Source organism: Phoxinus phoxinus (assembly GCF_949152265.1).
Source record: "Phoxinus phoxinus genome assembly, chromosome: 23".
In the NCBI taxonomy this organism is placed as follows: domain Eukaryota; kingdom Metazoa; phylum Chordata; class Actinopteri; order Cypriniformes; family Leuciscidae; genus Phoxinus; species Phoxinus phoxinus.
Window position 1 is genome coordinate 4,729,478 of NC_136898.1, and position 23,996 is coordinate 4,753,473.

A 23,996-nucleotide genomic window follows, 5' to 3' on the forward strand; every position below is an offset into this window, starting at 1 on the left:
AGTCCCTGTGCAATAAGAGAGGAACATGGGAATTAAACAGACAAATCAAAGTGCAAAAGGCTTTGGCCAATGTGTTCACTCACAAATTTAATTCCATGTGTTGCAACTTTGGTTATGATACAACATCTTACGGCGAAGTACAAAGCTTGCAATGCCCATGTTTTGGTTTCAGTTGAAGTATATACTAGTCAAAAATCATATACAAGAATGTCAGTTGAGGTAAAATTTGTGCTGTCAAATCGATTAATCGTGATTAATCACATCTAACATAAAAGTTTTAGTTTATTGAATGTTATAAGTTATATGTGTATATATGTATGTATGTGTGTGTGTGTGTACAGTATCGGTCAAGTTTGGAAACCTACATAAACAAAAACTTTTATGTTAGATGCGATTAATCGCAATTAATCGATTTGACAGCACTAAAATGCAACTTATTTCTTCTCTCAAGTGTGCAATTGTACATTAAACATTGTAAAAAAGAAATAACTATTTATTGCTTTAGATTTAAATCTCTTGTAAAGGCAACAAAACATTTATAAATAATATTATTATATTAATAATCATCATAAACAAAGTCAATTTCATACTCTTCAATGAGTAAAACAATTATAACAACAATCCAATGCTATTCTTCAGAGCAATTCGTTCTAATACTTTTTACTCAGTAACTCACTGGGATATTCATACAATTTATGAAATAAAAGAACACTTTAACGCTGAAACCTTTATGCATGCACTGCATAGCGTACTTACAGCATGCCATGAATACACCAGAATAAGGTTTTTAAATAGTTTCTAATGTCAGCTCAGCATGAGAGGAACACAATGGAAAAATCACTGTGTGATCTCTGAAACGTGATCTCAGGACAGAACTGGCTTTATGGTCACTGCAAGAAGATCTGGAAAATCTTAAAGGGATAGTTCACTTTAAAATTAAAATTCTGTCATCATTTACTCACCCTCAAGTTGTTTCAAACCTGTATTAATTTATTTCTTCTGCTGAACACAAAGAAAGATATTTTGAAGAATGTCAGTAACCAAACAGTAGTCTGTACCCATTGACTTCCATAGTATTTTTTTTTTCCTACTATGGAAGTCAATGGGACCAGTTAACTGTTTGGTTACTGACATTCTTCAAAATATCTTCCTTTGTGTTCAGCAGAAGAAATAAATTAATACAGGTTTGAAACAACTTGAGGGTGAGTAAATGATGACAGATTTTTAATTTTAAAGTGAACTAACCCTTAATATAGTGCAAGGAAAGAGGCTTTAGCTTGTTAACTGCTCACTTTGAACTCTAGAGGTGTATAACAAACCAAACAGTACTGGTGACTTCAGGAAGAGATACTGAAGATCCAATAGTGTACAAACAAGTATGAGAATTAATGTGTGGTTTCAGTTCACAGTGAATTCTGTTTAAGCATCTCTCTATCCGAGGACAGGAATGTTGTTGGAAACAGCATTTGAGTTGTTTAATGGACATTAGCCTTTGAGATAAAGAAGTGGGTAAAGGCCCGTTCACACCAAGAACGATAACTATATTAGTTACCAGCAGACGATATCGTTCTGTTTATTATAAGCGCGCGCTGCAGTTTGTCGTCTGTCACTTTCAATGCGCGAGTTCTTTAAAGCAGGATGGATTCTGATTGGCTATCAATGTTTTTAGCGTTCGTCATCGGGGGTAAATCGTTCTGAAAGTTATTCCAACGATATTGTTTTTCAGTGCCGTTAAAGTTGTGGTGTGGACTCTAATATTTTTTTATATCTAAAATATTTTTTTTAGAACTATCTTTATACATGATCGTTATAGTTATTGTTCTTGGTGGGCCTTAAATCTCACAACATTTCAGATCATATTTCATATTTCACCCCAAAATGAAAATTAATAAAGACCATGAAGATTTTTTGCATTCTGATATTTCTTAGTATTTTCATTACTGTGAAGTGAGAAAAATAAAATATTCCTACATTATGAGTGCATTAGCTGTGACTTGAGAATGAGAATTAGGAAACCTCCAGAAAAAGTACAGTAATAAGATTTGTCAAGAAAATGTGCGTAATTGTCATGAAAATAACGCATAACATCATGCAAAAAATCTTAATGGTATATATATAGGCTTTATTTAGTCAAATAAATGTTGTTGTCGTGAAATATAACTCTTGTGAGATTCATCCAGGGGACGAATTACAATTAGGTCAAAAAAAAAAAAAAAAAAAAGATTATACAAAATATTGATGAAATATACATACATAATTTAGACAAAAAAATAAATACATTAATCTTTAAATAAACTATTGTATCAATTTGAATTTCATTATCACAGATCTGGGTTTTGCAGTGGTAAAAGCTCAATGTTTTTTTTGCTATAAATGTCAAAACGTGGGGTTCTCCAAACCACATCTGTGTCGGCAAATTTCACGTCTTCAAACTATATTTACAAAGTTTTCCTTCACGTTCGTCACGTAGAGCTACAATTTCATCCCGGCTACATCACGTAGCCACTCCTAACCCTGGCAAATATCCAAATAAACTAGAAAAGTCTCTCTGAAAGTTTAGTTGTACACAAACAGTCCAATAATAGCTTATGAGACTCAAAGTGCTCTTATGCTCATAATCTCAGAAAACTACAGCACACAAATGTATGCTGCTGGGTCAGAGACATCATAAGAAGTGCATATCGTACAAGAAAATTCGTTATATACTGATGAAATATTGTATAATGCCTATAAACGGGCATATTTGTAGCATTAACAATTTACAGAAAACATTGAGATAGTGTCTACGTGAGTACATGTCTACATGATTAGCATGCAACACAGGTCATAAGTCACCATAACTTGTCATAAAGACTTCAACGTCGGACCGAACCCGCAGCCCCTAAAATCACAGTGAGATCACGTCCAACATTGAAGACGATGCACCTTTTTTTTGGAGTTCTATAGCACACCTTTGGCCTCTCGAAATGAGAAATCAGGCCAGAGATGTAGTGTAGTTTCTAGCAGGTTTTGAGAAAGACATCGTCAAGTGTAAATGCGCTTGTGCGATCGCATCTGGAGCTCCGCAAGGGCCCCAGATTAGTGTCGTCAAATGGTGCTCTCGGTGTGCGCGTGCGTGAACATGTGCACATGATGCGCGTGAGGGTTGGGGAAGGGCGTCGGGCTGCTGTTGCCGTGGGGATGAGGGGCGGGGCTGATGTTGCCGTGGGGATGAGGGGCGGGGCTGATGTTGCCGTGGGGATGAGGGGCGGGGCTGGAGTTGGAGTTGACGTTGGTGTTCAGGTGCGACTGGTTTTGAGGGTGGCCGTGGCTCGACTGGCGTTTGGACAGGCTGTTCTTGTCGTTGAGCAGCGAGGTGGTCTCATCCGGGCCGTTCTCTCTGGGAGCCGTGGGCGCTGTGGTGTGGTTCACGCTGACGGTAGGGGTAGGGGTAGGAGGCGGGAGAGGGCCGGTATCCAGACGCGTATGGCTGCTTTCAGGGGACTGAGGAGTGCTGTCCAGCTTTGAAGCCAGGAAGCCGTTGTGGTACTGAGAACGAGTGATCTGGAAAAATAAGACAAAGTAAAAAACGGATTAAAAAGGTATCCATACTTTTATTCAGCAAGGTTGCATGACATTGATCATAACTGTCAATTAAGACATTTATAATGTTACAAAAGATTTGGTTTCAAATAATTTATGTTCTTTTGAATTTTCTTTCATCTAAGGTCCTGAAAAAATAGCAGCACAACTGTATTCAACATTCATAATAATAATAATAATTGCACAATCATTTCACTTGATCCCACTGACTCACATGGTCACGGATACAAGCATGTGTGAGATTTGACTAGTTTTCTGTGATTGGCGCAATGTGATGAACGAGAACGTTTGGTTATAATAATCGGTGAGGTCACCCACACTGCAAATCAAGCTGCAAAAGTTCACTGATAATAAAAGTTGAGATATATACGCTGCGCCCGAAATTGAATACTTCCCTACTATATAGTATACAAAAACCAGTGGGCAAAAAGTACCCGGATGACCTTTCTGAAGTGAGTATTCAATAAACACTTTACTATCCCATGAGGCCACGGGAGAGGATTTGTGATTGGAAGTGAAGCGAAGCAACTGACGCTGTAGGTCACATGATGACAACAACATGGCTGATGGATGTTCCAATATCATACATACTACACACATTCATACTATATAGAACATACTTTTTTTAACGGTAGCTAATTCAAATGTAGTCCCTACTCAGAAAGTATGCAATTTTGGACGCACCGATAGTATTTTTGTGTCGTGTTGCTGGTCAGTAAGGATAGAAACATGACAAACTCATTAGACATGCTGATGAGACCATTCAGACAGCTTCGATGATTTTGGAAAATTACCGTAGTATTTGGACTATGTAATAGTCCTAAAGGGACATGGTGAAGGAAAAGAATATGAGATGGGAGGAAAAATTACTTGTCAATGCATTTGCGTTCTCTCGAAAATGATTTGCATTACCCCGAGAAACTTTTAGTTCACTGGCCGCAGAGTTTCTAGGGTGGAACGCAATGTTTTGCAAGCGAACGGAAAAGCACTGAAATACATTTACTTCATCACCACATCCCTTTGAGGCTCTGCAATACACCGAACTGTCTGAGACTGGACAGGCTGGTCAAAATATTTGAATATAAATAAATCAAAATATTAAAATATGAATGATGTTAAAATATTTATGTGTGTTATATATATATATACACACACACACACACACACACACACACACACACACACACACACACACACACACACACACACACACACACACAGGTGAAACTCAAAAAATAAGAATATCGTGCAAAAGTTCATTTATTTCAGTAATTTAACTTAAAAGGTGAAACTAATATATTATATAGACTCATTACAAGCAAAGTGAGATATTTCAAGTGAGATAATTATATATATTTTTCATTTTATTTTTGTATAATTTTGATGATTATGGCTTACAGCTTATGACAACCATTTCACAATATTCTAATTTTGAATTTGGGGTTTTCATAAGCTGTAAGTCATAATCATAAAAAAAAATAATTCAGCATCATTACTCCAGTCTTCAGTGTCACATGATCCTTCAGAAATCATTCTAATATACTGATGTGCTTTGATATATATATATATATATATATATAAATAATCAAAGGAGATCATATTAGAATGATTTCTGAAGGATCATGTGACACTGAAGACTGGAGTAATGATGCTGAAAGATTCAGCTTTACCATCACAGGAATAAATTAGGCCTATATTTTAAAATAGGAAACAGCCATTGTAAATTTAAATCGTATTTATATATTAATAATAATATTGTAGTTTTTACCGTATTGTCCAAAAATGAATGCAGCATAAGAGGCTTTTTTTGAAAAACATTTTAAAATATTACCGATCCCAAACCTTTAATCGGTAGTGTCTGATGATAAATGTTCAACAAATATGTTTTTTCCCTTAAATGCTAATGCCAAAATCTAGAGAGCAGGGTGACTGCTTCAGTGTAGAGAAGCATATATACATTTGCCATTAGACATACAAAAACAGCTCAAATTAAAGATCTACCAAGCTCCAGAAAAGCAGCATTAATAGTTGATACAACCCATGTCTTCTGAAGTCACACACAGGAGCATGACTTCAAACTTCAGGAGCAGACTGGCTCACAAGAACATTTATGGACGTAACATACCTTCACAAACTGTACGTCAGTGATGGCCCGCACATTAAAATCAGGGACGTACTGTGCCACGGGGCTGTTATTGAGCTGACTGTTGCTGCCACCGATGGACACAGAATCCACTCGCTCCGAGCAGCTCAGAGACGCAGAGCGGTTCAAACCGCTTACGTGAGACGGCGAGCGAAACTCTGGAATGCACATGAAATCCATCAGTTCATGTCGTGGCACGTCTGCTTACACACACATACACAGACACAGACACAGATGAAACAGTTTCAATGAGAATACACACACTAATACAAATGTGGCAAGACTTAAAACAACAACAACAACAGTGAGATAATGTCATCGATGAGAGGGAAAGCACGACCACTGACAAGGAAACTCATATGACATTTGAAATGAATGGAAAGACTATTGCAAATGATTGGGTGGTCGATTCGGGCTTCTAAAAGCGTGCACTTATGTATGAGCAGCATTAGTTTGGCTATATTAGAGAAGAATAGATTGTATAATATCAGAAGTATAATATTAGTATGTGATTATAAAGAAAAGAGGATGTACATAATTTCGATGACCTATACTGTCAAAACAAAAGCATGTGTGATGAGCACTAGATGTTCTGACTGTAATATTAACACACTAGCGCCATCTAGAGGTGTTATGAACTACCTTCAGCAGTCACTGCAGTGTTTTTTACTGCGACAAATAACAGACAATACATGAATGCTGAATGATGCGGACAAAAGCACACACACTTCACTTGATCCCATTGACTCAGAAGCACATGGTTACTATTAAAAGCATGGGAGATCTTTCTCTGTGTTAACTATGGCAAGCCGTTCTGACTTTTATTCATTCGCACGATATGAATTCTTGATATCAACAATTATATTTTCACTATAGTTAAAATGCTAATTCTTGATATCAGGAATAAGATTTCAACTAGTAAAAACGTTAATTCTTGATATCTGTAATTGTATTTTCACTAGTTAAATGTCACCATAGGCTGCCATTCAAATTCAGTTGTTAATATCAATAATTGCTTTCTTAAAAGTTGAAATTCCAATTCTTACTAGTAAAAATCATTATTTTTGATATCAATAAGGTGGTTACTAGTGCAAATGTCTTTTCTTGAAATCAACAATTGAATTGCTACTAGTAAAAAATGTTTTTATATCAATAATTCGATTGTCACAATGTTAATTTCTGATATCATGAATGTGATTGCTAGTAAGAACGCCATTTTAGATATCTGAAATTACTCTGATAATTATTGATATCAGAAACACATTTTCAAATACCAGAAATAGCACAGTAGCATGTTGAAATACATTTACAGATATCAATAATTTTAACTAGTGACAATTAAGTTATTGATATCAGGAATTTATATTTTTACCATAGTAACCACGTAATTATTGATATCAAAAATTATGATTTTTACTAGTAAGAATTGTATTTTCTAATATGTGAAATTGCAATTACAAAAAAATATATAATTACAGATGTCAAGAATTATAGTTTTTACTTTAATTTTAATTTAATTTAATTTGATCAGGGACAATGCACAAAAAACATTAGTCTAAAAAAAGAAGAGATATCAAGTGCCACTGCCAGGTTATAGCAAAAAATGCTAATTTCCACCCGCAGTCCCTGGACAGGTAGATGTTATACTTACAAAAGTTAATAAAATATATACAGAATAATATATGGAAGCATTACTTCACTCAGATTATAAAAAACTCTCTCCACTTCAGGAATCTATCACTCCTGAAGAGAGTGATAACTCACTCCTGAAAAATAGTAATATCACTATACTAGTTGAAAATTAATGCTTGATACCAAGAATTCGTATTTCTGCAAGTGATTATGTCATTGTTGATATCAAGAATTAACATTTTAACTAGTGAAAATGTAATTGTTGATATCAATTCATATAAGCTATTGAATGAATAAAGAGAACATAATAACCAAAGAGAACAATTCAAATTCACGACGGAACCAATCATCACAGCGATATCAGAGAATTGATGATATCGGAAAATTGCCTTAGTATTTGACTATACATTGCACTCCAGCCAGAAGCGTCCGAGAACGTACAGGTTGGTCAAAGTATCTTAATATTTCTATTCAGAAAATAACCAACACGCTACTAGATGGACAAACACCACTTTACGTAATTAATATTCATGTCCTAAAACCACGCCTTACCGTTCTGTTCCCGAGGAGAACAGACGTAAACAATGGAAGAAAAACAAATCACCCATCACCAAATTATCTTATTAATTCGTTTTTATTATGTTTTCATTTTAGTTTTAGTTAAAGCTTTTTTTATTTGTTGTGTGTTTGTCGTTTGTATCAGTTTTTAAAATATCTATTTAGTTTTTATTATTTCTGTTTTAGTTTTAGTACTTTTACTGAATTTATTTCAATTAACATCGTTTTTAACACGTTTTAGTTAATGGCAGCAAGACTGCACTCCACTTACGTACACTTAGCATGATTGATCATGTACATTACATATAATATCACATATGTAATAAAGTATATTGTATAAAGTATATTTTATCATGACGTCATGAACCAGTCTTCAACGATCATGTCAGAAGCAGAGCACGTGTGCTTGTATATTCTGATACTAAGGCAGGACTGTATTTTCAGGGTGGTGTGAATGTGGTGTTCAAATGCATGAGGTCAGGTGTGATGGACAGGAAGTGATGTGGGCAGCGGGGTGAGTGTGTTAGTGGTTAAAAAAGAAGAGCTCTCCAAAGATTGAACTCATGAGGTCAATGCCAGAACCAACTATCCAGCAAGCTTCCATTTTACTAACAGTCATTTACATCTACGTACAGTGTGTGTTAAGGGCCGTTCACACCAAGGACGATAACTATATAGATAACGATAAAGATATAATTCTAAAAATCGTTCTCCATATTAAAGAATAACAGAGTTCACGCCACAACTATAACGATAAAGATATGAGGAACGATTTCGTTGGGATCACTTTCAGAACGATTTTTTCCAGCTGTCGAACGATAAAACACTGACAGCCAATCAGAATCCATTCTAATTTAAAGGTCTCGCGCGTTTAAAATGGCAGATGACATCGCGTGCTTAAAAAGACCGTTATCGGTCGTTGGTGTGGACGCATATATAGTTATCTTTATCGTTATCTTTATAGTTATCGTCCTTGGTGTGAACGGCCCTTAAGTCTTATGCCATGTTGAGCATATAATAAATCAATAAATCTAATTCTAAATCTAAATCTAATCTAAATAAAATCTAATAAATCAAAACTAGGGCTGTGTCTGAAATCGCATTCTCTTTTAAGAAGGTCTCTCTATAGTATGAATATGTATTACATAAATAAAGTACACATATTTTCACATTTTTATAGTGATCGTCACATCCTGTTTGTAACTTGAAAGGACTAAAAAGTAAAAGTGGTTCAAACACCATGTCAGTTCTTTTGAATGCTAATGATCATTTTGTGTGAGGAAAAATTACTTAAATAAATAAATACATTTAAACTTAATTATTCAAATTCTCTGCTGTAGCTCACGAATCTCAAGTATGCTTGCATACATTCAAACCTGCCACCTCAAGACTTGTGCAAAGTGTGAAGTCAATGTCGTCAAACGTTTTGTTTTTGTTTTGCTGCGTCCATTTTGAATGTCTTGAATAAATGCAAGCAAAAACTTGTTTTGAAAATATAGTGAATATAAATAGTGAATGTTTCATAAAAAACACTATTGAAACTATCTACTCTCAATGCAGTACTGAAATTGCTGAAAAGGCTTTTGGAACAGAGCTTTTAAATCAATAAAATAAAATAAAAATAAAAGAATTTGCTGGACACCGGTTCATAGCATGATAAAAGGTTATTTTTTACATTTTAAACTAGTTCCTGTCCCGCACCACCCCCATATGTTAGCTCCCGTTCATCTCTGAGTTAGCATCCAAACATGCAGGGGATTTTACCTGGGAAACGCGAGAACAGAGAAAACCTCTTAAGCGAAAGGCGACGCGGACGAGGCGACACCACGGCAGGAGAGAGAGGGGGGGTGACAGCTGGGGGGGTGGGGGGGCCAGAGCAGAGGAGAGACAGAGAAGCTCTTTAAACACGGCACATCATGAATTACCATCCAGTAGCGTTGTGCTGAGAAAACCAGCTAGGACATTCTGCTAAATATCTCCTTTTGGGTTTCAAGGTTTAAATAAAACACAGGCTTTGGAAGGAAGTAAATGCCAATGGATCAGTCACACGACCTTTGGTCTCTTATACAGTGTTTCTCAAAGCACATGCAGGCACACATTCAGACACATGCTAAGCACATAAATGTGACGTTTGGCACATGGATGGACTGCGGCACAGCTGGAGGTGAGGGAACAGAATCAGACAGCATCATTACACATAGTGACACTCGGCCAGCAGATGTCCCTGCGGTCAAATGTGTCCGTACCGGCAGCTGCAGTGTTATTATATAACGCCAGACTAAACTTACAATGGCAGATCATGACAAAGTGCTTGTGTCTGCGCTGGGAGACTCTAAAAAAACACACAGCGCTGGCTATTGATCTATGGCTGGGCAGCAAACATCAACAGACACATCATCTTTAGCATAAATCAACCTGATTTACTCATATTTTCAGTCGGTTTCTTGCAGTTATTGTAGCATTGCTGTATTATATGGTGCTTTTTGCATCTTTTATGAAACTTGAAAAGTTCAGTCAAGATTTATTGATATTCCATCCAAAAGATCACCGAACATCTTTAACTCGTCTCATTTTTTGTTCTGTAATTCCTTCGGGTTTGGGACAGCATAAAGCTGAGTAAATGATGTCCGTTTTCATCTTTAAAGAAATTGTTCAGCCAACAATAATAATTCTGTCATCATTTAAATCACACTAGTCTAGAACAAAGTTAGATAAGATAACAGTGTTTTTGTCCATAAATTGGAAGTCAATAGGCTCCGACATTTTTCAAAATACCTTATTTTTTTGTTGTGCAGAAGAAAAAAGGAACAACACGAGGGTGAGTAAATTATGCCAAAACTTTCATTTTTGGATGGAGTAATAACCCTGTAAGTGGGAATATATCACACTCTTCGATTAGAGAAAATAAGAGTTAAAAAAAGCAAGTAATAAATAAATACTCACCCAGGCATGGTGTATTCAGTGCCATGACGCCGTAATAAGAGAAAGGACCGGCCTCAAACTTCATATTCTCGTTTCCAGCCTCAACTTCCACTCGACCCTGAAGGACAGAAGTGGGTTTAATGGTTAAAGTGCCCCTATTATGCTTTTTCAAATATTACCTTTTATGCAATGTCTAATAAAGCGGTTTGTGAATGTAAAAGGTTTGCAAAGTTTTAAAGATCAAAGTGCACGACAAATAAAGTTATATTCTCCTAAAAGAAAGAATCGATTCTGAATTGCCGAAACGAGTCGTAAGTTATTCCAGTCTCACTTTCTGTTACAAACCTACACAACAATGAAACAGATTTGCATAATGCCAGCCTATGCTCTTCATTGGCTGCCCACACACAACGTCTTCTTTGCCCCGCCCTCAAACACTGTAGTTGTAGCTGAGACTGAAAGAGTTTGGTTCGTGTTGTTGACATGTAGAGAAGACGCTGTTTTCTGCGCTGTGAAAGCAAATTCGCTTTGCTAGACTTCCAAATGATGACGACTCATTTGTAATTCAGCTACGGTAATGTGCTTTTCGACACACGCTATAGGCTGACCAATCAGAGCAGAGTAGACCAATCACTCACAACAGACTGAGCCATCTGACCAATCAGAGCGGAGTAGACCAATCACAACAGACTGGGCCATCTGACCAATTAGAGCAGAGTAGACCAATCACTCACAACAGACTGAGCCATCTGACCAATCAGAGCGGAGTAGACCAATCACAACAGACTGGGCCATCTGACCAATCAGAGCGGAGTAGACCAATCACAACAGACTGGGCCATCTGACCAATCAGAGCAGAGTAGACCAAACACAACAGACTGAGTCATCTGACCAATCAGAGCACAGTAAACCAATCACAACAGACTGGGCCATCTGACCAATCAGAGCACAGTAAACCAATCACAACAGACTGGGCCATCTGACCAATCAGAGCACAGTAAACCAATCACAACAGACTGGGCCATCTGACCAATCAGAGCACAGTAAACAAATCACAACAGACTGAGTCATCTGACCAATCAGAGCAGAGTAGACCAATCACAGCAGACTGAGTCATCTGACCAATCAGAGCACAGTAAACCAATCACAACAGACTGGGCCATCTGACCAATCAGAGCACAGTAAACCAATCACAACAGACTGGGCCATCTGACCAATCAGAGCACAGTAAACCAATCACAACAGACTGAGCCATCTGACCAATCAGAGCACAGTAAACCAATCACAGCAGACTGAGTCATCTGACCAATCAGAGCACAGTAAACCAATCACAACAGACTGGGCCATCTGACCAATCAGAGCACAGTAAACCAATTACAACAGACTGGGCCATCTGACCAATCAGAGCACAGTAAACCAATCACAACAGACTGGGCCATCTGACCAATCAGAGCACAGTAAACCAATCACAACAGACTGGGCCATCTGACCAATCAGAGCAGAGTAGCTCTCGGAAAGGAAGGGTTTAGAATCCTTTATTAAACCATTTTCAGACTCTTTGAGAAATCAGGTGACGTGGATTGGATATCATAAGAAGAATTAAAAAATGTGTTTTACCAGTTCAGTTCAATAACTGTGCAAAGTGTATCAATTATGAAATGAGTTCAATTAAGCTATAAAGCAGCTCTGGAGAAAACAGTGATGTCATCACCCAGCTCAGTTCAGTTCTCATCCAATAGTGTCAGTGTCAGTCAAATCAATCAGTGCCGACAATCATAAAGATACAACCACATAAATGGAAACTGCTTGATATCAAAACTAATATCAAATAAATACATCGGCAATAAAAAGCTTTGTGTGATTCCTTCAAGATACTGACACCTAAAATCCTCAAGAACCCTCACTTCTTAATTAAACAGCGTTTTTAAAAAACTTGTACGTCAAACACAACTTATTTTGAACTCTTAACCGGCTTCCTCGAAGAACAACCAGTTGCGTCTCCATAATTAAAGACAGAATGACACACAACCCAACCAAAACTCCCACAAGGACGGTGAGGTTGGTACATTTAATTCTTTGAAACCAGGGCACGTGTCATGTGCTAAACCACATGCGAGAGGACACACACATTTTCCAAACTCTCAGGCGTCATATTTGCCCCGTTTTCTGCCCCGATGGAGAGTCAACCATTCCTCTCATTCTCACGAAAACGTTACCAGATCCGTGGCGCTCGGATTGCATGACACACGGATCCTGTCACTCTATCTGAGTCTCCTCTGCTCTCGTATCTATATTCAGGTGGACACTAAACACAACCAGAGCTGGACTACACTTCACTGCTTTCTGTTATACCAGCAAATAAGAGAAAATCAACTTTCATAAAACAAAACATCTTTATTACACTCTACATGGATACACTACCATTCAAAAGTTTGGGTTTTTTATTTTGGAAAGCTGAAATTAGTTATATTATTCAGCAAGAACACATTATATTGATAAAAAGTAACAGACATTTAAAATGAAAGCATAAAACAAATGCTGTTCTTTTGAATATTATATTCATCAAAGAAAAATGTATCATGGTTTCCACAAAAAATATAACTGGTTTCATCACTGAATATAATTAGAAATGTTTCCTGAGCAGCAAATCAGCATTAGAATGATTTCTGAATGATCATGTGACACCGAAGACTGGAGAAATGCATCACAGGAATAAATTACATTTTAATATATATTAAAATAGAAAAGTTATTTTAAATTGTAATAATATTTCACAATATTAAGTCTGCCTGTTTTTTAGTTTTTTTTTTGTCAAATAAATGCAGTGGTCGAGCATATGAGACTTATCAATCAGTAACAATTTACAGGTTCAATTAATTAACATTAGGTATTATAAAGCAACAAAGAACAACACTTTTCCATAATTTTATAATCTAGGTTATCTAGATAGAATGTGCAAAGTTCAAATCATTAGTTAATCAATTATGAATGAACATTAATTATCAATGAGCAATAGTATATTTATTAATCAACCTACATTAATAAATGTGTAAATGCTATACAAGTTCATTGTTTATGTTAACATTAATGTTAATGGCTTCTTGTAAAGTACTACCAACAAATCACTCTTTTATTACTAAAACTTACTAAATTCCTAAACTACTAAAATAATAATAAATTATTCATACATTTTATACATTTAAAGTATGGAAATATTTTTTATTTTCAAATAAGTTATTTAAATATATTTATTTATCTAATAGACTGAATACATTTAAATAAAAGTATAAGAACATATTAGGAATATATTTTACTAAATACAATTAAAACAAAAATAAAAATAAACCATTGTTATAATAATAAGTATATACTATGGAGAACAGGACTGTAAAATAAAGTGCTACCATTATAGGTAATACATGTTATATTATTTATTTGATCATTTTGAAAATTAATTTAAACTATTATATTTTAAGTGATTTTAAAACTTAAAGTTTTAAAGATTCAGCCTGTAAATTAGCAGATGAGAGGAGTTTGGTGAATAAGCAGACATGCGGTTTGATGGCCAGTGTGACATAACGCTCCATGACACATGGCGTTCATGCTCCGTATGACATTGTGCCGCGGGGATGATTACGACTGTGATAAACACGGTCACACTGACGTCCTGAAAGGGTTAACCTTGTCCTGACCCCCCCCGTCGAGAACACAGCAAATCCAGGATGTGATTTACTGATCCCGAGGGGGGCCCCGTGCGCCACGCCAACCCTGTGACCCGACACGGCCCGCCCTACCTTGACCATCTTCAAACTTAAGCCACGTTAAGCGAGCAGTGGCACAGATATTCATTCAGATGACTGGAAAGTGTGCATAAGGTCGCGCTAATATGTTGATCCGCGTATGAGTTCACGTACAAGTCAATATCTATATGTAACGTGTGCTTGCTGTTGCATGGACATCCAAGAGTCTTTCCATCAATCTCACTTCTGATTGGACTGTTTTATAAAACAGGGCCATGGACAGCTTTGATTGGTTGTGTGTGGATCGTGTGTGTGTGTGTGAGCTGGCAGAAAGAGGGTGGGATTAGAGCTGCTATGCTCAGGATCCCTTTCTTATGTAAGAGGGATCAATTAGTGAAGGACAGGCCTGACCGATGCTGGCCTCTTCTGGCTAAACCAACAGTGAGGTCACAGGCGCTCCGAACAGACCAGGACGCCTCGACTGAGAGGCACGAACGAGACGCCATGTACACGACAAGCACAAAAGAGCTTGAAAATGTTAACCAGCATCACTATTATTTCTATTGCTTAAACTTCAGATCTCTCCTCCTGAGAATGAAACCTCTGTGTGTAATTCATCCTGCGCTGTAAGTGTCACGGGCAAGACTGACACCTCAAACTTGTGCAGAGAGGTGTGCTGTTACTTCTCCAAGTGATCTGACTTGTGATTGTGGCTCTGGCAACAGAAAAAAACAGACTTACGTTAAAGGAGGGACCCAAACCATATCTAAAGATGCACAATTAATCGTTAAAAGATCGCAATCTTGATTCTTGTTCCTAAATGACAAGGATTCGCCTGTGTCTTAGACTCTGTTCACCTTTGATAAGTACGATCACGGCGAACATTCAGATCCGTGTTGGCGCTGCCGCTGATACAGAGTGAGCAGTTTGCTTGTATAAGTATGAAACAGCTTCACAAACTTTTTTCAACCACATTATTTCTGTTTAATAATAATTCTAAATATCACAGAAGTACTGAGATACACATCTATAGTTTGGATATAAACACTGATGTGTATGGTAGGGATCAATATAGAGTAAATCACCTTTTGCACATATCTTCATGCTTCAAATAACTATTGTATGAATTGCATCGTTACACCAGTAGGTGGCGACAAGTGGCTTCTTTTTTTTGGCTGCATCCGAAAACACAAACTTCCCTACTGTGTAGTAGGTAAAAAACAGTATGTGACAATGTCCAAATTCACAGTACTCATAAGGCAAAAAGTACCCGGATGACCTACTTCTGGTGAGATTCTGAAGTGTGCATACGATAGACATTTTACCATCCCATAAGGCCACGGGACAGGACTTGTGAAAGGAAGTGACTGAAAGCATGGCTGATGATTACATTTATACTACACACACTCATACTATATAGAAGAACATACTTTTTTTAGTGGCCGTGAAGTAATTACTTATTCAAAATAAGTACCTACTCAAGAGTGATTTCGGACGCAGCCCTAGTCATCGAATCATTCAATTAAGAGACTCGTTCAAAAACACTGATTCATCTAGTAATAAAAGAAGTTAAGTCATTACGGGCGAGTCATTGAATCATTCACTCAAACCGTTTTTTGTTGTAAATAATTCAAATTAATTAAGTTTTATAGTTAAATTTTTTTAGTTTAGCTGTCTATTCAGAATTGTGGGAGAACCGTGATCTCAATTTTAAACCAAAAAATCGTGATTCTCAATTTATTCAGAATCGTGCAGCTCTACAGTATAGTGCACTCTTTTAACATGGAAAGTAAAAACCACCTAGCAACCACCCAGAGCACCCTAGTAACAGCATAGCAATGCCCTGGAAACCACCTACAACATCTTAGCAAACATCCACCAAATACACCTTAGCAACTGCATAACAACACCATGGAAACCACCTAAAACAAAGCAATACCCTGGCAACCATCTAAAAAGCAACACAGCAATGCAATGGCAAACCACCTAGAGCAGTTTTAGGGGGTTGATGTGTGATTGCTAGGGTGTTCTGGTTTGTTGCCAGTGCATTGCAGTGTGTAGGCTAGTTCTGCATAGTGTTAACTGCATAGTAACACCTTAGCAACCACGTAGCAATGCCTTTAAAAACATCTAGAAGTTAGCCTGCTCTAGGTATGTAGACTTGTTCTATATGCCTTAGTAACCACCTAAAACACCCTAGCAACCACATAGAAATGTCCTGGTCACAACATCCCAGCATCATGGCAGTACGCATCATGGCAGTACTCATATTTTCCTCAGAAAAACCCAGTCTATTTTGGGATACATCTAATCCTGTAAGTACTAAGAATTCTGACAGGCAGAGAGAGATATTTGTGGATGGTTGTACAGCTGACGTCCCTGGAGCAATGTCATGGGGACTCCACAAGGTCAAATGGTGAGGAATTACATGGGATGCAATCGGGTGAATCACATGGTACCGGCCATGGGGAACAGGCAACTCCTCTGGCTCTGACCTTTTCCTTTTCTCTCAAACCATCCAACAAACCAAACCATCTCTCAAAACAAACGAATGCGATAAAACGCGAGGTTTTTATAATCTCTGTGTAAGAGTGTTAGTCTTGAGTAGAAATGAATAACGTTGCACGTTTCAAGGTAATTTCATTTGGCAATTTGGTAATTTCAATTTCACAATAGTAATAATGAAATTTGCCTTAGCAAGCCTGGTTACACTTTATATTAAGCGGTCATTGTTACAGTGTAATTATATATTTAAGTACGGAGTAATATTAAGCAACTACATGTACTTACTATAGGGTTAGGGTAAGGTTATGATTTGGTTGAGGGTTAGTTGCATGTAATTATGCATAATTTACTGTTATTACTATGGTAAGTACATGTAACATATTTAACAAGGACACTGTAAAATAAAGTGTTACCGCAAGCCTCGCTAACAGGAGATTATTGAAGGAAGTAGCACACTTTCTGTTTTGATTTAAAGGCACTTTTTTAAACTAACCTAAATATTGAATAAACACGCAGTGTAGATATTAGTGGGCATCAAGTCTACAGAGATTTCTGCTGAACTGTCATCTGCCGATCAGTTTCACTTGCCTGAAGAATGAGGATGAAGAAGTCGACAGGTTTTCCACGTTGATATAGATGGTGCAGTAGCGAACGCTTGTCGCTCTCGTTGAACTTGATCTCCTGAATGACATCCGGATGCCTGAGGATTCGCAGTAACACCTTGTCTTTGATCTGCAGTGGACTGAAAATGCTCACCTCTATGGAAAGATGGATGAGCAAGAATCGCCTGTTATTTGCAAACAGCAAAAGCTCAAACAGTGAGAGGATAAGCAGTGTCTTATAAACGCAACAGCTCACCAGTAGCGAGGAAACGGTGCGCTGCTAGCATTAGTTGCGGGGATATCTTGACTTTAGATTCGCTCTCATGTTTGAAGGCAGAAAAGTCCCTCTTGTTCTTGTTGGGATCCACTTTCTTTTTGTTACGATTGTCAGCTAGCAGACAAAAAAAATCATTATAATCACTCATCTTGTTTCCCAAAAGCATCTTAAGCCTAAGTTGATCATAGAAGCCATTGGCATCAATTGTCTCTATGATCTACTTAGGCTTACAATGCTTTGCATTGCAAAGGAAATGCAGCCCAGATCTATAAATCAATAATTTAACCAATTAATAAATCAATTATTAGACCACTAGATTAGATTTAACCCTTTGTTGCTCCTCATTTAATTATCACACTCATACTCCTCCTGGACAAAAGTGGCCGAACTTTCTTTTTCAGTAAAATCTATGTACCCGTAATATAATTTTTGTTCAATAATATTTTGTATTTGAGGGAATTTTATGGTACCAAGTAATATTTATTTATGCAATCCATTTGTTTCCACACTTTGTGAATTAACCCATACATTTTTTTCACAATTATTTTTAAAGTAACCCCTATTTCCTATTAATTTCTATGTTGGTAATTTTTATCTGCTAGGAGTACAAGTGTGACTATTTTTAGGACGATTTTTCTTCTTCTTGTGTTCACATAGCAAGTGCCATAAGTCACCAGGTGTCATACCATTTTTATAAAGTCAAAATTTCAGTCAAAAGTGACCGAAAAGCATCAGAGGGTTTTAAAACTCCATGAAAATGAGAAAAGAAATCACTATCTTGAACATACTGTAGAGATCAGACTCGTCCAGGATCTCAGATTTGATGATCTCCTCAATAACGTCCTCCAGCGTGACCAGCCCCAGAACCTCGTAGAACGGGTCTCCTTCGCCCTCATTATTCACCTTCTGAACGATGGCCAGGTGGGATTTACCTGTGGACAAAAACATCCAAGCAATCAGAATGGCTGTTTAATAGTTACTTAAAAAATGTTGTCGTCATTTACTCACACTCCAGTTGTTCCAAACAAACGGTAGCCATTGACTTCCATAGTATTTTTTTCCTAATGTGGAAGTCAATGGCTACCATCAACTATCTGGTTAACCAACATTCTTTAAAATATCTTCTTTTTGAGTCAACAGAAGAAATAAATTCATACAGGTTTGCAACAACTTGAGGGTGAATAAAGGATGTCAGAATTTTCATTTTTGGGAGAACTATCACTTTAACATACGGTATATTTAGTTCACACCAGGCCAGGAAACCCACTGAGCAGGTGTAGAATAATTCAATAATTCAAACCATATTCATATATTGAAGCACTGCATGGACATGCATATTTACGATCTGTATTATTACTACAGAATCTGAAAACCCCATAAATTATTCAGCATATTTTATCTGAGGGGTAATCGGATCATCCATAACAATTTAAGCAATACTGGACCATTAGCGCTTCATGTCTGAAGCCAAAAGAGAGTCAGATCAGAATTACTACTAAACTTAGAGCTAAAAGAGCTTAGGAGGGGGAAATGACGGAGATGTCTGGGGATTAGAAAAAGAAAGCGAAAAGGGAAGGATGGAGCAAGACATGACCAGAAGACACATCGATGGCATTAAAAGTAAAGAGTGAAATATGCAAAACATTGCAAAATCTAAATTACTGGACATAAACTTAAAAAAGCAATACTTACTGAATGCTCAAAATACATGGATACACCAATATAGAAATTCTGGCCAATACTGACAACCAATTATTATTTTTATGTTATATGTTAATGTGGTTTTTTTTTTTCAAACTAAATTTGAGCTGTAATTAAAATACAAGTATAATCAGGCATCAAAACATTATTTATTTTCAATATCAGCCAATTCAGAGACTCATACTTATAAAAATGCCACCACAAATTATGCACAAAGCTTAGGCTAAAACTTATGGTTTTGTTCAAATCACTAAACCCCAAGTCGGATAAACAGTCCGCAACACTTTATTTTTTTTAAATAATGGCTGACATCACACATCCGTAAAAAGTTATCCTAAATAGAGGAACTGAAAGAAAATATGCAGATTTTTTAATCTGAAATCCGTTTCCCTCAGGGGAATTTTTAAGTACATGATCAAGCCTAATATTAGAGTACGGAAAGCTTTAGAAAAGCAGAGTGTTTAAGAGAAGATCTAATATATTTTCACACTGAGATTATACTCCAAAGCTCCTGAGGGATCAGCATTTAGCAAATCACGCACATTTACTTATTTGCATACTCATAAGCTTATTTACATGCATTCATATCTCAGTGGAGCTCATTTTAAACAAACAGTAAAAACACATTTGAATAGTGTGCAGAAAAACAAAATTGTCATAAAATGCAGCAAAAGCAATGTCCTAAGCAGACGCTTTGGACAAAACAGTGCACGTCATTTGGGTTTTGTCCCTCTGCAGTGCTGCAGTGATTGGTATGAGAAAAATGAAGTGGGAGGGGCTTGAAACTGCCAATCATTCCAAACCACCGCCCACAAAACTCATCTTTAAACTATTATGAGGCAAATTTGTGTTTTACACACATGCACTTGCACATGAATTGTAGTTCATTGTTAGTTTAACTACTGCAATTAACTATGTTAACAAATAAACCTCATTGTAAAGTGTTACGAATACCAAAGTAAAGAATAATCTGAATATTAACGGGAATATGTCTCTGTAAACATGTCTATGGCCCTGAATCTGAAGGTAAATGTGGCAAAACATTAGAGTGAGTCTGCAAACTCTGGTGGACCGAATGATGATGATGTGTATTTTTAATGAGTGACAGGTGCTTTTGGCAGCATGGGATTCCTCTGACATTTCTAGAAGAGCTTCATATTGATCGGAGGCTGATACAGGGAGCGTATGGTTATTGATTTGGCTCTCAGCGGGACACATCATAATCAAGGGCGCCGTAAAGGGGTGGAAGGTTAGGACGATTCTAAGGGCCCAGGCTGATTTAGGGCCCAGAAGAGCAGACCCCCTTTTTCTTTTCTTATTTCTTTTTACTTTTTTATACATACCTTAAAAGTGCTAGGGCCCCTCATGCACTAAATGTGTATTTTGTCCGTTTTGACAAGAGATTTAATATTTAAAAAACAAATAATGTATTTACTGTTTCAGATACACCCCTCCCTCTCACAATGGTTAATTCCACCTGCGCTGTCCAAGCTACGATCGCTAGTGTAGCGTCTTGCTTATTGCTGCTATGATGCAGCGCAGACAGTGACACACGCAGGCATGTCACATCAAAAGTCAGGGCATTAAAAACGGAAAGAGAAGACAGAGAACGCCGAAGTCGACAGTAGGCTATGTCACACAGTTTTTCAAAAAGAAAGGTAGCTTGCCCTATTCCTGTATTCCAAAACTTTCAGAGTTACTCATTTTTGTTACTACATGATGACCTGCTTTTATCTAGCTAGCTTAGTAAAATAATTACTGAATTATGATTTACATCCAACAATAATAACATATCTGCTGTCTCCGGGTTATCAAGTCTCGTAGACACAGATTCAGCGGCTGCTGCACACCCGCGTCCTCCTTCCCCCACGTCCCCCGCCCCTGTCTCAGCCGAACAAGGTGAGCCTGAGCGCGAAACTTCACGAAGATTGAAGCCTCTAAACACGTCTTATCTACTATGTTCGCCACATGATGATAACTTCACAAAATAAAAAGTAATCTACACGCTTCAAAAATTACAAAATCAGTTTGCCATGTCGTGTGTTCTGTGAAGTGACAGACAGTGCTGCTGCTACGATCGATGCTGTCAGATTTGACGTTCTTAATATGAATAAAATGCCCCAGAAAAATAATATAAAATTGAATAAAACATGTCTGTAGTAACCATTGGCTATAAGGAGTTTACGAAATAGATATTTAATAGTATATAGCCTATTAAGAAAACTAAATAAGCCAATAAAAATAATTACGTGTGTGTGTGTGTCTGGTGTGTCTTGATTTTGAGCCCCTTTTGGCCTAGCTTGTTTTATTCCTGGACTGATTTAATTATGGGTTAGTTCTAGCTGATGGTTCCTGATTGAGCAGTTTGACCCAGCTAAAGCTTGTTCATGTAAAGTATGTCAATATGTGTACATTATGTTCTGTTGTGCTTGCAATTGCAATTGAGATAATACATGTTCTCCCTTTTATGTAAACAAGTACATATTTATATATTTTTTTTCTTGTTTTTCTACGCTTTGTACTCATCTTTAGACATTTTAACTATGCAATGTGCTAAGTATCTTTTTAAAAGTATACAGGGCATGTTTATTGGGTTAAATTGTATCTGTAAAAAATGTAGGGGGCCCAGACATTTTGTTTTCCATAGGGCCCAGAATTTCTGGCGGCACCCCTGATCATAATCAATAGGAGGATGAAAACAACTGTGCATGGAGATAAACCCTTGGCTTCCTGTGAGCACAGCACATTCCTTGCAAACTTTCAAGACTTAGAGAAAACATTAAACACAAATCACTAACCTTTTTTAAACTCCTCCAACATGGCATCCAACTTAGTGTCGTGGAAGACAAAATGCACCGGGCGGTTGTAGAACTTGGTGACCGTTTTGAGCGTTGTGCAATCATCCGGGTCGACGAAGGCCAGGTCCTTGACGTACAGGATGTCCACGATGTTGGAGCGCTCGCTGTCGAACACGGGTATCCGCGTGTAGCCACTTTCCATGATTTCAGACATGGTGCTGAAGTCGAGCACGGCGTCAATGTGAATCATGAAGCAGTTGCCCAGCGGCGTCATCACATCCTCCACCGTCTTGGTTCTGAGTTCGAGAGCACCTTGTATGATGTTCAGCTCTTCTCGGACCAGGTCGTTGTAGGGCTCTGTGACCTTCAGCATCCCCACCAACTTCTCTCGGTTGTAGACGGTGCCGATTTCCTGCCCGAGGATGACATCCAAAAGCTTACTGATGGGGAATGACAACGGGAAGGTCAGTAGCATGAAGAATTTGGTCAGCACGATGGTGTTGGCGCCTACGGCCAAACCGTGGCGCGAGCAGAGCGCTTGTGGCACGATTTCACCAAATATGACAATGCCAACCGTGGATGCCGCCACGGCTCCCAACCCTGACCCGATCAAATCATCTAGTAGGATTGTCAAAGTTGTGTTGACCAGCACATTACCCAACAATAAAGAGCAAAGCAGATAGTTGCCCTTGCTTCGAATGGGTTCGATTTTGCGCGCATACTTCTTCTCCTTATTAGTGCCACAACTTTGCACAATGCGAAGCTCCATTGGATCCAACGCCATGAGCCCCAGGTTGAGTCCACTAAACATGCCGGACAACGCCAGCAAGCTTGACACCAGGATGACTTGGAACCAAAGAGGTAAAAGCGATCCTTTCTCCTCTACGACTACCAATCTACCATCATTATCAGGCAAATGGACCCATTTATCTCCCAAATCCTGTCTGACACATAGGCTGTAGGTCTTCTCTCGTTCACTTTTACGCATTGGCTTTACATACACACTCACCAGACCTGATGTACCCCTGCTGCTCACGTTCATGTAGTTGCCGATGCTCATGTCTTTGGTGAAATCTTCACAAGTCCTGTTCAACGCGTCACTACCCCCTGTATCCACATACTCCGTAAACCTGATGTTGGATGCTGCGCCCGGGCTCAGGTGGACACCATAAAACCGGAGCACGACGCTGCTCTCCTCCGTTACCTGGATGAGCCCGTCCTCCGTCGTGCTGGCCGCTTTATCGCTCCTCTCCAGCCGCATGCCCAGGATCTGACTCCGGGAACTCTGGCTCGAGGTCTCCGTTCGCCCGCCGACAGAGCTCCAGAGGAACACGATGAAAGTTAGAAGACACCCCTGCCCGCTCCGCTCTGTCGCCATGTTTGTTGCGCTCTCTCCGCAAGGCTGGACCTTACGTCACGTCATCGCTCCCACACGCGGACCCCGCCCCCTCATTTGCATAGTGCACAATTGCGCAACGCCCACTTTCAATACAGTGGAAAACTTATGTGGAACGTTGAATGTAATGGTAAAAATAT

General features: G+C 38.0%; 1 protein-coding gene across 3 annotated transcripts; it reads right to left on the minus strand.

The window, feature by feature from the left end:
- Positions 1–1,250: 1,250 nt before the first annotated feature.
- On the minus strand, positions 1,251–23,888 carry LOC306991696 (metal transporter CNNM4). 3 transcript variants are annotated; one of them, XM_079599785.1, is made up of 8 exons: positions 22,461–23,884; positions 18,750–18,893; positions 17,941–18,075; positions 17,671–17,840; positions 10,859–10,955; positions 9,680–9,769; positions 5,708–5,883; positions 1,251–3,543 (listed from the first exon to the last, which is right to left on the minus strand). In XM_079599785.1, the coding sequence occupies exons 1-8, from the start codon at positions 23,836–23,838 to the stop codon at positions 3,088–3,090; spliced, it is 2,646 nt and encodes an 881-aa protein (XP_079455911.1). In that variant the 5' UTR covers positions 23,839–23,884; the 3' UTR covers positions 1,251–3,087. The 3 variants fall into 3 exon arrangements, with proteins under 3 accessions (XP_079455911.1, XP_079455913.1, XP_079455912.1); XM_079599787.1 differs by lacking the exon at positions 9,680–9,769 and having other exon boundaries at positions 22,461–23,888; XM_079599786.1 differs by lacking the exon at positions 9,680–9,769 and having other exon boundaries at positions 5,708–5,925; positions 22,461–23,888.
- Positions 23,889–23,996: the final 108 nt, after the last annotated feature.

Bases quoted from the DNA above. Each gene is read 5' to 3' on its own strand.
- LOC306991696 (XM_079599785.1), bottom strand. From the start codon at position 23,838: ATGGCGACAGAGCGGAGCGGGCAGGGGTGTCTTCTAACTTTCATCGTG. The intron at 18,894-22,460 runs GTTAGTGATTTG...TTTTGTCCACAG, and splicing joins GTTGGAGGAGTTTAAAAAAG to GTAAATCCCACCTGGCCATC. The intron at 17,841-17,940 runs GTGAGCTGTTGC...ATCTTTCCATAG, and splicing joins GCACCGTTTCCTCGCTACTG to AGGTGAGCATTTTCAGTCCA.